Raw genomic sequence first — 15567 nt, forward strand, 5'->3', positions numbered from 1 at the left:
CCGTCTCTGCAGTCCCGGCACGATGAATCCAACAAATGGCCTTCACCGAGAGTCAGCGCTCGTAGAGAAGTTTAAACCCCTTAAAAACTTTCACACCTCTGCACAGCTCTCCAAATGCTGCTAAGTGAGATTGTAAGATTACTTCTGTCTAAAAGAAATGGACCCACAACCCCAATTTCACCGCCAGCGAGCTGCTTTAGAAGCTCATTCTGAACACATCGAGAGATTTAGTCCTGCTTTGAAACAATGCATCGGGCTGTGTCAGTTTAAGGGCTCATAAGACATCAGAAAACGTCTGCTTTATAATCTTTAATGACGGGATTCTTCTCTGGGAAGGTCGTGACAGCAACTGTTCCATCTTTCACCGCGATGATTAAAACTGAAGGGAAAGCTTTCACGTCACAAAGTAAACCACCAGGAACGAGCGTCTGAGGGGATCTGATTGGCTCACACTGCAGCACCTTGATGTCTGTCAATGCGCTGTATTTCAGAAACCATGAAAAGCAACATTGTTTCCTGACAACCCTGCAGCTTTGCAAACTTTTTCTACAAAGCTTAACTTTTAAAATGTCTTAGAACATCATGGTTTGTTGTCGAGAGTATTGGTGAGGCTGTCAAATGTGATTCATCGCTGAATTTCAATAGTTAATCAAATGTTTTATCACTCGAATTGTCTTGATTTGAAAAGGTTCTCCTTAAATATGAGAAGAAAGAAGGCAGACACAGAATACAAAGCAGTCTGGACTCAAACTGAAGCTGAACGTTTCTTTTCATTCGGGCGTCTCTGTTTGCAGACGGAGCTCAGACTGAAAATCAATATCATCCCTTAAATCCCGTCTTAACCTGCACACTCACTGAAGATTTATGAACGGCTCTATTTCCCCTCCTTTCTTACTCCCCTCTCTCTCACGTTGACGACGTCTTTATAAGTCACTCTGCACTCGTGTTGTCAGTCACCTGTCAGAGAGCTTCTTAGCGAAGCCGAAGTCCGTGAGGCGGATGTGTCCCTCTCCGTCCAGCAGGATGTTCTCGGGCTTCAGATCGCGGTACACGATTTCTTTGGAGTGCAGGTACTCGATGGCGCAGACGATCTCGGAGGTGTAGAAGAGACCCGTGGCGTTGCTGAAGCGTCCGCGGCTGCGCAGGTAGCTGAAGAGTTCGCCGCCGGGAACGTAGTCCATGAGCATGTAGAGGAAGCGCTCGTCGTGATGTGTCCAGAACCTGAAAAATATATTAAGACTTTTTAGCATCCGCTGCACTGTTCCTCACAGTATCGTCAGCGTAGAAGCAAAGGAACATTTTTGAATATTCCTCCCGAGCCAATTTTTGAAAACTGTAAATAACACTGGGACCAGACGTGTACCCTGGGGGACACCTAGTGGACTTCTGTAGCAGCACATTTTAACTTGAAAGCAGCTTCTTTTACAGTTAAAGCTGCTACAAAAAATATGAAAGATTATTACAACTGTTCAATCTAAAAGTCTTTGTATTAAGTTGCAGATTTGCACGGTTTCCTGGCGTGTTTATTGAAGGATTCACAGTTGAAGTAGCGTCCACAGAGTCGTTGAAATCAGATGAAATGAGAGGCTGCATCACTCTCACACCCTTTTGTCTTCCGTTGAGGTTTGGATTCGTGTGCAGCAGCGATTCAAGCTGTAAGGGCACTCGAGAGGAATAAAAACAAGAGAGTGTGTCACTGATGAAGATGGAGGAGGCTCCAGTGTTTTCCATAAGTGCTGGCTGCCGGCCACAAAGACGATTACCGCGTCTGTGCTACGCTGCTGCTTTATCTACACACTTTCCCTTTCCTCTCTTCTCTGCAGCTCAATCTGAAACCAGGCCTCTCCCTAAATATACAGGACTGCACAGAGGATGGGTTTTTATTCTTGTTTACAGACTCTAGGAGCAGCTTTTATTTACTAATTCTTTCTCTTTTTAAAATCCTTTATAGCCTCCTAGACCCTTCGATGCAGAAAAAGATAAACTACAATATTAAACCAAAACACGGATCAGTGTGGCAGATCTGTGGTGTCCTGTGGCGTTACGACGACCTGCTCCTTAACTCCTGAAATGATATTGGAGTTGTATCAGTGGGGAAATTTAAAGATATTCCTCCCAGATCAGCTGTGTGATTTATTTCATTATGTAGAATCCACTGAGAGAGTGGACATGAAAAAGTTTAATATTAAATAGGATTAAAAAACACAGAAGATTTAAAAGTTGGAGACTGAACTCAGAGGTGGAAACATCCGAGTTAAATTAAAATAAAAAACCTATCAATATTATATTGTTGCATTCCTAATACTACCCCGTATTTCATTCTCTTCTAGCTGTTTGTCCCTACAAGCTGCCGTCTCATTACTTTCTGTTTTCTTTTCTCTTTGCGTCTTTAAACTGTGCAACTGTGCTGAGAATAAAAAGCTCTTTACATTATTTCTCCTCCTGTGAAAGGACATTTATGAAGCTATGTGCTGCCACTATGACCTGAAAAGAGATTTTCACGTCCTGTGTTTCTAAACAGAATCCATGTGTCTGGATCCATAAGCAGACCCTGAACTTTGACTCTCTTCCCCCTCCTCCTCCTCCCGATGTTTGCAGAGGCAGACTCACAGTCGTATGAGGAAGGGGTGGTTGACCTCCATCAGCACCTCCTTCTCATTGTGGACGTGCTGCTCCTGCTTCAGTCGGATCACGTCGGAGATCTTCATCTGCTTCAGGGCGAAGAAGTTCCTGCTCTTCTTGTCCTTCACCAGGAAGACTCGGCCAAACGTCCCTGTACCTGAGGGGGGGAGAGAGGGGGGAGGGAGAGAGGGTTCAGATACTGTGACAGGAAATCACAGACAACTTGAGCAAGTGAAAGTAAAGACAAATTCAGTTAAATCACAGTGTCATTATGGGGCGCGCTGGTGGCGCAATGGTTAGGGCGCGCGTCCCATGTATTGAGACTCTCGTCTCGAGCGGTAAGCCCGGGTTCGCTTCCACCCGTGGCCCCTTTCCGCATGTCATTCCCCGCTCTCTCACCCTGGTTTCGGACTCTATCCACTGTCCTCTCTCTGCATTAAAGGCACGAAAAGCCCAAAATAAATCTTAAAAAAATAAAATAAAATCACGGTGTCATCAGCATAGAAGCAAAGCCAGATTTTTATGCCTTCTGAGCCAATTAAAGAAAACTGTAAATAACAATGGGATCAGAACTGAACCCTGGGGGACCCCTAATGGACTTACAGTACCCCCTGCTGCTTTCTGAATATCATTTAGCTTCTCACTGTTGATAAATCATTCCAGATTGGCCGCCTCACCTGCCCCGTGTGTATCGCATGTCCTAGGTTGAACAGTTTTTCTTCATTGGACCACTTTTTGCCCAAAGATCAGCAGCTCAAGTGTCTCTCTGACTCTTTAACCTTGTCAAAGTAGTTAACAACAAAACGCTCGTCCAGCTTCAATCAAGAGTATGTTTAGCGTTGACTTTCAATTTGTGACTGACGCACTAAAATGCACCTCCCCGACAGCTGCCATTCCAATGACATGATCCACCTTTTTGTCCTCACCCGTCACTCGTTTAATGATGTGGCTGATTGATGCACGCACAAACGTCAATATTGCCATCAGTTTATAGAATCCAGAGTCAGTTCAGCTCTGGTGAAACCGTGACACGCTGTAATTATCTGTTTGCATGTTCGAACAATACTTCCAATAAACGGTCTGCCTGCAGGGCGCCACGTGAAGGTTTAGTTTCCCTTTTCATGTCTCTATTTGTTTTTAAGTTGTGTCGTTGATTTTGTACCTTTTTTAAAACCCCCTGATCTTTAAACAATAACTATTCAAATGTATACGCTATAAGGAATGCACTAATTTCCGCTAAACTATGGTTTGTTGAGATACTTTGCTGATGTTCATTTTATAAATTCAGATCTCCTGTTTTTAATTTGATGGAGAAGATATGGAGCAGAAAACCATGCTTGGGATGTTTTCTTTTAAACTGGGTCAGTACCAGCGGGATGTCCTGCAGGAGTATGCTGGTGCTCCTGAGGCTGAGTGACTACAGCCTGTGTGGCCTCAAGTTGCTCTGGGCTGTTGTTGTTTTCATCCCGCAGACAGAGAAAGGGGCCCAGGATTCAGGCCAGCAGACGAGGAAAGGGGATCAGTATTTCAGTCCTGCAGACCAGGAAAAGGGAACAGTATTTCAGTCCTGCAGACCAGGAAAAGGGATCAGTATTTCAGTCCTGCAGACCAGGAAAAGGGATCAGTATTTCAGTCTTGCAGACGAGGAAATGGGATCAGTATTTCAGTTCTGAATACAAGGAAAAGGGGCAACGTATATCATTCTTGTAGACATGGAGAGGGCTCAGTATTTCAGCCCTGCAGAGGAAAAGAACTAAATAATTTGTTGCTGTGGACGAGGAAAGAGGGCTTAGGATTTCCTGCAGGTGAGGAAATGGGCTCAGGGTTCGCTGCAGACAAGGAAAAGGGGGTCAGGGTTTCCTGCAGACGAGGAAAAAGGGCTCAGTGTTTCCTTCAGGTGAGGAAAAGGGGCTCAGTGGTTCCTGCAGACGAGGAAAAGGGGCTTAGGGTGTCCTGCAGACGAGGAAAGGGGGCTCAGTGTTTCCTGCAGACAAGTGGCGGGTAAAACAACAACATGCCTGATGAAGATGAGACTCAGCAGACTCTCTGACTCAAACGTGGAGCTGCTCAAACTTCCTAATGAAATGCCGGCTGTCTCATTCTCCTGCTTGCTTTACCAACAACAATCCTTTGTCTCAGGACTTGTGGTGTTTCCATGGCAACAGAGAAACAGCAGCACATCAGACAGGTGGTGTGTGCTGCTTGCAGGTGAATTCCTCAACTCTCCACGTTGTCAAACTTTCCAGGCTACATGACTGGATTCCTAGGAAACAACTTGTTTGTTTTTAAAGGTCTCCAACATGTTTGCGCAGTTTAGACATTTTGCAGGAGCTCGTCTGCCAAATTTGGTAAAACAAGATATTAACCAATAATGATAGTCTAGGACTTCTATTGTTGTTGCTGTGGTTTTGTTTTTTTACTAGATTCATATTACAGTTTAAGATACAAATATCGTGAGGATCCTAGCTTCAGGTGAGTTAGAACAGACTTGTCCTAAAAAGGCTCTTCTGACTAAAAATGATGTGTTTATAAATCCATGTTCTGTTATGAAAATGCACACGTGTGGACGTCGCCTCAGGGCTGAAGTTTCTCCAAAGACAAGTGGCAGCAGAACTGCTTCCTCCCACAAAGTTAAAGCTGTAAAGCACAACCTGAGCTGGAGAAGAAAACAGCAGAAGACCTTTCTCTGGGAGCAGAGAGAGTAAAAACGCTCAGGTGTCTCTGTAACCCTGCTGCTTCTCTGCACAACAAAGCACCAAAGAGGTTTAACATTTCACCTTTTTTAAAACCTCCTCCGACTCCTCACTGCACAGAGAAGCCTTTGTGCCGCTTCTGAACCAGATACACAATAAGTGAAGCTATAAATCATCTGGGTGTTATTTTCTCTGAACTTCCTGAGCCCGGTTTGTCATCAGAAACCAGGAAGCGACCGACCCAGACATGGTCGGCTGATTCTCTGAGAGGGATGCTCTGAAACTGATATTCACCCATCTGATAACTGGGTCATCATGACTCCGCTTACACCTGCCTGCTCGGTTTCTGGGACGAGGAAAACATCCAACTGCCCGCTCGTCTTTAAACTCTGTTGTTCTGTTGGGATACGACTTTAATGAGACGGTCAACAAATCCCGGAATATGATGCTGAGGATGCTGCTACTGAATTTATCCGCTCTGACAGGACTGAGGCCCTTCAAGCGATGCTCTCCGGGTCAGGGCCGAATAAATCAAACGGCACAAGAGAATTCCCTCCTGATTTCAATGACAATTAACCAACAGCAGGCAGATAAAGAGCTTAAGCTGATTTGTTTTCTGCAGAAAATCCCTCCCATTGGACAAAACGCTCTGCAAATTGGATTTTTATGCACACAGCACACCTCCTCCCCGACGGGCTTAGAGCTCGAGCACATGTAGATGAATGCACATTAAACAGCTAGAAGTCACAATGCACGTTCAATCTGCCTGCAAACACTGTGAAGTGACATCACCATGCACAGTTTGATACCATCTCTACATCATGGAGGATTCATGTGATCAGCATGCACGGCTGTGACACATCAACAGAGGAGAGAACAATGGCTGCATGAGTAGAAAAAGATCAGATTTAACATGCAAATGACTCACTTTTTTAGTTCTGTTGCATTCATTTTAAAACTTAATTTTGAAATTCAAGGTCACGTGCACCTGACAGCTTTACTCTTTGTCTAAACCTGCAGAATAAGCCTCCAGACTGAAGCCTGAACTACAAGCCAAACACCAGAATACAGGATCACTAATGTTGAAAAAAAGCGCTGCCCTGCACGGACTTTAAACAGCTCTAATCTCCTTGACCTCTTTGGCCCCCTCGGACCTGCTGACCAATCACAGCTACTCGCTTCCATCAGGCCTGCATGTGAGGAGGAGACTCTGAATAATTAAACTCATTTTAAAGTGTCGCTCTAACTTTAAACTCCGCCGTCTCTCTGCTGTTCTGCAGTCTTTGGGGGGAGGCTTCACTCTGCACGTTATTATCGGGATCAGGAGTAAAAGTATTATTATTATCATTATGATTTATTGTGAAGCCTTAAAGATCCCTAAATGTCTTGGTCTTGGTTAGTGTTGTCTTGACTACAACACTACCTCAAGTACGCTGGCTGTAGTCCCTGTCGCAGCAGCCGTGGGTTCAAATCCGACCTTGACCCTCTGCTGACTGATGACTCTTTATTTCTCTCCATGAGGACTCATTCCGTTTCCTCCCTCCTAGCTGCTCGTGTGAGTCGGTGATGATGAAGGCGTGACTAAAACTGTTGGACAAGTCCAACCCTTCTTGACAAGTCTCTGCCTGAACACGGACTCACCTTTACCTGTCGGGTTCTTTGAAGTTAGAGAGCACACCTTTCACAGAATCTGAGTCAGGAAACGGAGTCAGAGCTGCTGAGTCACGAGTATGAAAACCGAACAGAAACAGAAGCATCCGGACGGCTCTATGTGGTTTTTGAAAATGTTTCAGACTCTGAAATGTAATGTTTGACTCCTCAACAGGCACGCACGCACGCACGCACGCACGCACACACAACGATATATAGTAAAGTGGGTCACATGTTGATAAAGCTCTGATACCCTGCTGCAGGATGTGATATCATAACCAACTGTCATATTTATCTCACCATGAACAGTAAGTATCAGGACGTCTGTACATGATGCAGAGATTATGTGTTCACATTTATCTAATCGACCCATGCAACTAGGCGACAAGCGCCCTATGTAGGGAGGCTATAGTCCTCCAAGTGGGCAGTCCCGGTCCGAATCCGAAACCTGAGGCTGAGTTTTCCCGGCAGACACCACTACTTCGCTGGCGAGAATAAGATTGGCGGACCTGTGCAGAAGTTTTGCTAAAATGCCCACCCCTGGTTACCCCAGGGGTGGGCAACTGGCATCACATGCGGCCCCCATCAACCCTCAATGTGGCCCTCAGTTCAATTTTGACACATCAAATAATTGGAATCATGAAGAAAAACATGACAAAATCTGCCATGAAATCATAAAAACCAGAAGTATGTCCATAATAATATTTGATCACTGGTATATGTTGAGTTAAATTTGAGACATAATTGACTGTAATCGTTTTTGGAAATGACAATTTAGCCCCCGGGCAGTGAGAATTAAATGAATGTGGTAGGTGATAGTTGTTTGAAGTTGTGTTGAAAATAAATCCTTGTTGATAAAGATTAGTTTTTGCTTTTGGTTTGGGGACCTAGACGGGTACGTAACACCCTTAATGTGACCAAAGTTGCCCATCCCTGGGTTACCCAAATATATGTTCAGAAACACTGTACAAGTGGATTTTTCACAATATGTCCCCTTTAAGACACCTTACCTTCTTATTGCTGTTCTCTTTTGATTTGCTTTTAACTCTTAATTTCTTACATCTTTTTAAATCTTTGGTCCTCTTGGTCTCAGCTCGTGTTGTTGGGTTCTCGTGTTGCCTGGGTTCTTATGATGGTTCTTGTGATGGTCAGGTTATACATGTCTGTTGGGTATCGTGCAATATGGGTTCTTTTCTGTTGAATTGTATTGAATTATTTTGAGTATTTTGCATTTGTTATGTTCTTGCTGTTGTTTATGTTTGTTCTTGTTTTTGCTGTTTGTAAACCTGTGTTTTTAAAAGGTGCTATATAAATAAAGTTATTATTATTATTATCATTATTATTATCATCATCATCATTATCATTATCATCATTATTATTATCATTATTATTATTATTATTATTATCATCATTATTATCATTATTATTATCATCATCATCATCATTATTATCATCATTATTATTATTATTATTATTATTATTATTATTATTATTATTATTATCATCATTATTATTATTATTATCATCATTATTATCATCATCATTATTATTATCATCATCATTATTATTATTATTATTATCATTATTATCATCATTATTATCATTATTATTATTATTATTATTATTATCATCATTATTATTATCATCATCATTATCATCATTATCATCATTATCATCATCATTATTATTATCATCATCATCATTATTATCATCATCATTATTATTATCATCATCATTATTATTATTATCATCATTATTATCATCATCATTATTATCATCACCATTCTAGTGAGTGTATTGAGACTCACCCACTGTGGCGACGGTCTCCAGCTCGTCCAGACTGTATATTCGGTTAACCGGTGATGCCTCTCCAGCTGCACTGCCGCCGCCGCCGCCGGTGTTATTTTTACTTTCTTTCAGACAGTTCGTGTCACCGTGGACTCCCACCTTGGCTCTGGAGGACGCCATGTCTTCTTCTCGGGGACTATCTGGGGGACTATTTGGGTTCACAAGTATTATCCACAGAGTTCATAGCGTTAGCAGCTGAGCTAACAATCCAATAGGCAGCGAATGGGAGATTCACCGCAGCACTCACTGGTGGTATGAAAGGACACCGGAACAAGAGAAGAAGAAGACGGACTAACGGTCGGGTTTGTCCGGACTACAAACAAACACTTTTTAAAAACATCGTTAAATACATAAATTCCTCTTTATAGTTTTCTAAACGTCCACATCATTCACCCAGACACAACAACAGACCTCACCCCGCAGCTCTGTGTCCACATCAACCAGGAAGAACTACAACAAACCAGGAAGAACTACAACCAACCGCGAAGAACTACAAAATCCGTTTTCCGGTCAAAATAAAATAATTAATCAACCAGTCTTCGTAAACTGAATAACGTAAAGACTAAATTTGTATTCTGATTAACTAAATATTTTTTTATAATCAATAAATTATCACTATTTTCAATATGAACGTGATTTAAATGGGGATTTTTAAGGTAAATATAAAAAACAAATATCGTATCAAAGGCTCAAACTTCCGGTATTTAACACGTGGCTCTCTTCACCTTGACGTGGAGGAGCTGCATGTTGACAAAGTGCAGCCAATGAAAACGTACCTGTCCCTGGAGGATCAACCAATAAGATGTGAGGGTGGGCGTGTCAAAAAGGACAGGTTAGGTGACCCCAAAATCTGAAACAAAGGAAATTTAAAATAAGCTTAAAATAATTAGGTTAATTGATGCTTAACGTCTCAGAAACATTCTACTAAGTCTTACTAAATACTTGGATTACAAGCTAGTCCAAAATAATTCAGCCTATCTTGTATTAATTCAATAAATAAGGAATCACACGAGGTCATAATTTAAAGATTGGCCTAAAATACTTCACCTCGAGGGTGCTTTGGATTCACTGGAGGAATGTCCAGGGAGTCGGGACTGATGATGAACTCAAGCCTAATCAGTTAAAGCTTAAAACTGTGATCAAGGCTACCTATGATGAGCAGACAATCAGAACACAGATGAATAAATTAACAGATAGAAACTTAAATTCAGAGATCTAAACTCTGAATCAGACTCACATGAGGCTCAGAGGAGGCCGCATGTTTAACAGTAATCGACAGACAAACAAACAACCAGACAATGACTTTTTCAGGACTTGAATGAGAATCAAAATATTAAAACTTTTAATTCTGAGTTTTTGTTAGTTTGTTTTGTGGCCACTTGGGGGCAGCAAAGTAAACAACAGAGTTTTTTTTTTCGGCCAGGAAAGCGCTGACTGTGCGCTTATGGGCACGAGGATGAAGCGCTGCACGTGAGTCTTGTCTCTTGAGAATGACCGTTGTATGAACGACACTGCTCCATTACTTTTTACTATTTGAGATGTTTCTTTTCTTCACTGTGAGCATCAAACGGAGGAAGTTCATCCTCCTACGGCGCCGATCAGAAACATGACGCTAAAAGAGCCCAAGAAAGACCGAGTGGTCGAGCATTCTTTCAGGGTTTGACACGAGTAGAAAAACCATTGAGTGCAGCTGTTAGGATACAAAAAGTATCGATCAGTGCAGCTTTACACTTCTCTTTTCTGCTGCTTTCATTCCTTTCAAACTCCCTCATGTGTGAAGTCTCCTTTAAATATGTGTGAGGCTGTTTGGGTTACCCTTGGACTCAGGGTTAAAGGGGTCCGGGGGGGAAGAGGAAACTGAAGACAGATCCTTAAAATAGTCCCCACTGAGTCAGCAGAGCTTCTCACAGTCACAGAAATGAAGCTGCGACTACTTTGGACGTATTACTTTAAATATAGCTGGAGGTGCCGTCGCTCTGCTCGCTTTGAAGTCCCGTCTGTCCGACGCAGCTCGGCCTCTCTGCAGCATTTGCCTCTCTCTGAACAGACGTTCGTTTGAATGGAACATCATTCACACTTCCTGATTTGCACATGCAGATATGTTCAAGCGTCGCTTAGCAGAGCGGAGCGGCTCCATCAGTATTCATGCGGCGAGCGTGTCTGCAGCACGAGTGGAATAAAAGATGATTCACACAGAGGTGCTCTAACATTTACTAAGATTTACACTCCCGTCCTCAAGCTGGGAACGTCTCCGGCACTCGGCTGTGATACGGCCGCCGCTCGTCTGAGGCTGTCCATCAAACAGAGCAGAGAGAGAGAGAGAGAGAGAGAGAGAGAGCGAGAGAGACCTTAAATAACCAGACTGACTTCTCTGATATCATGCACCGAGTTTATTTAAAGACTTCAGTGAATTTCATTCTGCTTAAATAAAAAATCAATGCATTAACTGACCCTGTGTTGGCCTTCTGATTTGCTCTTCTGAAGTTATTATTAGTTATCCTGGTCGTAGAAATCTACATTTTGTGGATGTTCATGATGAAATTTGTGTTTTTACGACACCCCCTACACAGCCGTTTTGGACGCCCCTCGGTTTGCCAGATATGAGAGCAGTTATCAGGTCAACAGGTGTTGCAGCGATGGAAGCGGGCAAGAGAAGTGGTTCAGATAGAAGTGATTGTACCCGACCTAAAAAGCCTCTGCATGTTTCTAATAAGCTCCACGAGCAGAAACGTGCTCAAACTAGGATCAATATTGGAGATGCTTTTTGAAAAAGGTGATGCAACACACAACAGCAACATGCAAGATTATTCCAAGTATGTTCTGCATCCTAACCGGGCTGAATCTAAATAAACGTCTGCACTTCTTGAAGACCTCTGAGGTGTCAGAACATCCAGCATTAGCATGCAGCGACATAATTAGCACAAGAAGAAGGAAGTGCATAACATGTGCAGTTAAAGTTTGAATGTATGGACGTTCAGTGTCGCTTTAACCTGAAGGTAAATCACATTTACCGTCACATGCTGCACATCGATCCACCTGTTTAACTACAAACTCTGATCACAGACAGTGTTTGCTGATTTATGCTCAACAGTTATCATCTTCTACTCTGACGTGGGGTCCATAAACTTGTCGCCATGACGATAAATGACTCCATTTGGAGAAATTACAGGAAGTTAAGATGCTGATGGAGGGACCCTGAAGGCAACATGGCACTCATGTGACGCTGTAACATTTAAAGACGCTTCAACAGAAAGTCAAACTTCCTGCAGACGAAATAGAGAAGGTGTAGGATTTTACATTTCAGCTACAATGACTTATGAAACGTGATTTCAAAGAGCAGCCACAGACGAACACATGCTTCCTAATAGTTGCACATTCATCACACAGATTCTGTGTTTCAGCAGCAGCAGCAGGAGAACAGAACCATCCCTGATCTTAATCGTCTGCAGAGACTCTGACGGCCTCCTGAACGAGCCGCATGCACTGCAGCGGATTAACTCTCCTCTCTCTTTTTTTTAATTTTTTTTTTTTAAAGAAGCACTTGGATATCTTTATCTCTGCACTCGACGGGAAGCCGCCGACTGTGCTGTTTTCTCAGACACTCTCTGCAGAGAAAATGTTGTGAGAAGAAAATATTTGTGTCATTAGGAGGACGTGTCTGCGGGAGGCGAGATATCGAGCCGACAAAGTGCCTAAAAACCAAAAAGTCGGCTGGAGGAGGTTTTTATCTGAGCTGTGGACTTTAACTCAGGCAGAGGTTGTAGCTCTGTTTTTAAATTAAGAGATCTCTCTCTTAACTGTTCAAGCGACTCAGGAACCTTTTGAGGATCCAGGAAGTCTTTCACAGCAGGAACCTTTTACTTTAGATCTCTGGCTGTGGTTCCGTCCCCCCAAAAAAGGAACGCTGATGCAGAACGTCTTTTAAAATGCAAAATGAAAAAGGATCCAGTTTTCAGTGGATCGTTTCCGTGTAAACGTGGCCTCAGTTTTCAGAACCAGAGGTGACCCTCGCTTTAATACATATTTTGCCGTAACTCCTCCCCTATTTCCAAATGGACCATCATGAAAATCTTGCTGTGTTTAAGGAGACGTCGTGAAGCTACACATTGAGATCATAAACTCATGAAGAGAATGTTTACTGAGTTTACTAAATTTCTCTTTGCAACCAGTGGAGTCGCCCCCTGCTGGACAGTAGGGAGAATACAGGTTTGAATTTGAGTTGTTACCTCCTTCAAGATGTCAGACAGAAGCAGGATGCTGTGTTTCCCTCACTGAGCAGCAGGGGGCGTCAGAGGCTACTTCAACACAGCTGCTCCACCCATCGCTTCTCTCAGTGTGGGAGGCGTTCCCTCTCAGGTGAACCCCCCCCTGTTGGGTTTTTATTTTAAGGTGAAGTCCCAGAGGAGTCCCCCCTGCAGGTCTGACTCCAGGTGCGGACCCTGTTTTCTTTAATCCAGGCGAGGGGACAGATGCCAGCCCAGGACTCAGCTGGGACCACTTTACCCATGAAGACCTGCAGGATGGAACCGAGGATCAGGTGCAGAACAACCAGATTTCTTCAGAGTCCTTCACATGTCGAATCGGCCAAAAGGCAGACCGGGGCCGACGGGTAACAATGAAGCAGGACACAGCACAAATTAGGGCGACGATCGCTCACTGTTGCCGTGGAAACAACGACCCTGCAGGCTAAGTTAATGTGATAAGTGTAGAGTGGGGGCTTTAAATGGAATGACTCGAGCTCATGCGGCCCCTTTCCTTTCGGGTTTTGAGGTTCATTAACAGTGGATGGATGACTCTCTTAGAAACGTGCACAGTCGTCCTTCCTGTTGTGTATTTCTGCGAGCACGGGACACTTTCCTGATAAGGGTGTAAATTAAACATGATCTGTGGATGTTTTCTGCGAGCGGCACACTCACTCACTCCTTCAGCGTGTTCTCTTCTCTGCTGCCTTTGACCTTTGTGTTTCACTCTGCTTTTATCTCTGCACACCGCCGGCCTGCACAATATGTCTTTCACACCACTCTGGGCTCTCCACAGCTTATCAGCCCAAGCGCAGAATAATGGAGCAAAAAAAAGAAGCTTCTGCTTGAGATTGATAAAGGAAGAGGGAGCGCTTCCCCCATCAAACACTCGAGGCTTATCGGAGTCGTCGCCTGGAGAGGTGGTCGGATAGCGTGCTGCCTCTGAAGAGCTCGGCCGGCCTGCTTGGATGTTCATTCAGCCCCGGCTCGAGAGGACACACCTTATTTATGAAACATCAGGGTGTCGCCTCTGACGCCGGCTCCTCTGCAGCGAACAGATGGTCAGACGAACAATGTGTGTGTGACTGAAACAATGGCCGCTCTGCGACAGTGCCGATGAGAGTAGCTTGTCGCAAAGAGGCCGACTCCAATTCGCCATCACACGGTGAGAAAGCTGCAGCAAACACACAAATCTGTCGACCTCCTGCAGGGGATCACAGGTGACTTCTTTTTGTCTGTTGCATTCAGGAGGGTAATTGGAGAGGTCACATTTTGCCTTTTAACGTGTCTGTGATTGTGATTGGCTGCTGCCTCGCCCAGGATACTCTTGTTAAAGAGATATTTAATCTCAGTAAGACTTCCTGGGGAGTAATGATACCTCACAAAAAAATCATACATGCATGTGTGTCGACGAGAATGCTTCTGGGCACAGTATGTACAGTAGATCTGCCGCCATGGGTGACTTGGGGCTGGCGGGGAATCATGGGAGTTCTCTCTGCTACTCCACCACCCACCCCACCGATTAAAACGAACACTGCGTCGACCGCAGTCAAGACAAACGGAAGAAACCGACCTGATGAAGTTATAAAAAAGTGTGAGAACAGACGCTATCTGGGTTGGAACTCTCGACCTCACACTCAAAGAGCAAACCAGGATCTCTGGAAGTCTGCAAAGAAGACGACTCAGCGACATTTTCAAAGGTGAGCTGAGCTGGCTAAACACTGAAGCTTCATTGTCCATCACATGGCAACCTGCGTGAGCATCGATTCTAGAGAGGAGGGGGCGGGGGGGAGACAGCTCTCTGCAATGTTTAGAATTTGGACTGCAGTACCAATGTTAACCACTAGGGGTGAAAGTTACAGATTGCAGAGTTTTCTCGGCTGTGTCCTGAATGCTCAGCGGTGCTCTCCTCACTGACTGATCCTTCAGCATCATCTGCTTCTCTTTAGTCACTTCTCGATTCTTCAAATATTAGACAGACTTTATTTTCTGGTAAATAAAGTTTTGACTTCGATCCGTCTGATGTCCGACCTGCGCGTGCACTGCGTCCGTTCAGTGGCTGCTACTCTTCCAGGTGTTTCTCCAGAAACACTCAGAAAAAGCAGTTTGCTCCTAAATTGTACAAAAACTCCAACAACAAATTGCAGGAGAATTGAAAATTTCCAACGTGGCGGCACAACAAACGGCGACTGGATGTTCACAAACAACGTATTGTCATGAGAGACACAAAGGCGGGATGATTGACAAACTGCCGGCTGAATCCGTGTTTTACTTTTCTAAACTGGCTGTTTACAGGAGATTCAATCAGTCGAGCTGCAGAACAGCTGAAAATGTTTGTCCCACTTTTCTGCCGACTAACTCATCGGCATCAGCTCCATATTTAGCAGAGAAGAAGACACGCTTCATTTGGGAGAGGTGCGCGGTTCCTTCTGGCTTCACGTGGAGAGGAGAGGGGTTTTTTATCTCCCAGTGGGACCGAGAGAGCGTGAATCTGCAGCAGAGATACAGAATCT

At 44.0% G+C, this 15567-nt stretch overlaps 1 protein-coding gene across 2 annotated transcripts in view; it reads right to left on the bottom strand.

Annotated features, from left to right (window-relative positions):
* Window positions 1-9607, bottom strand: part of prkx (protein kinase X-linked) — a 20671-nt gene extending 11064 nt beyond the window's left edge. Inside the window, exons 1-4 of one of the 2 annotated variants that reach the window (XM_029280870.2) lie at window positions 9590-9607; window positions 8774-8961; window positions 2611-2779; window positions 958-1221 (exon numbers count right to left, since the gene is read on the bottom strand). In XM_029280870.2, coding sequence (XP_029136703.1) covers window positions 958-1221; window positions 2611-2779; window positions 8774-8933 — 593 coding nt within the window. In that variant the 5' untranslated portion in view covers window positions 8934-8961; window positions 9590-9607. Of the gene's footprint in view, window positions 1-957; window positions 1222-2610; window positions 2780-8773; window positions 9277-9589 lie in introns of those variants that run through there. The other variant, XM_020652340.3, reaches the window with a different exon arrangement.
* Window positions 9608-15567: the final 5960 nt, after the last annotated feature.

The sequence above is a fragment of the Labrus bergylta genome, chromosome 24 (genome assembly GCF_963930695.1).
Source record: "Labrus bergylta chromosome 24, fLabBer1.1, whole genome shotgun sequence".
Lineage (NCBI taxonomy): Eukaryota > Metazoa > Chordata > Actinopteri > Labriformes > Labridae > Labrus > Labrus bergylta.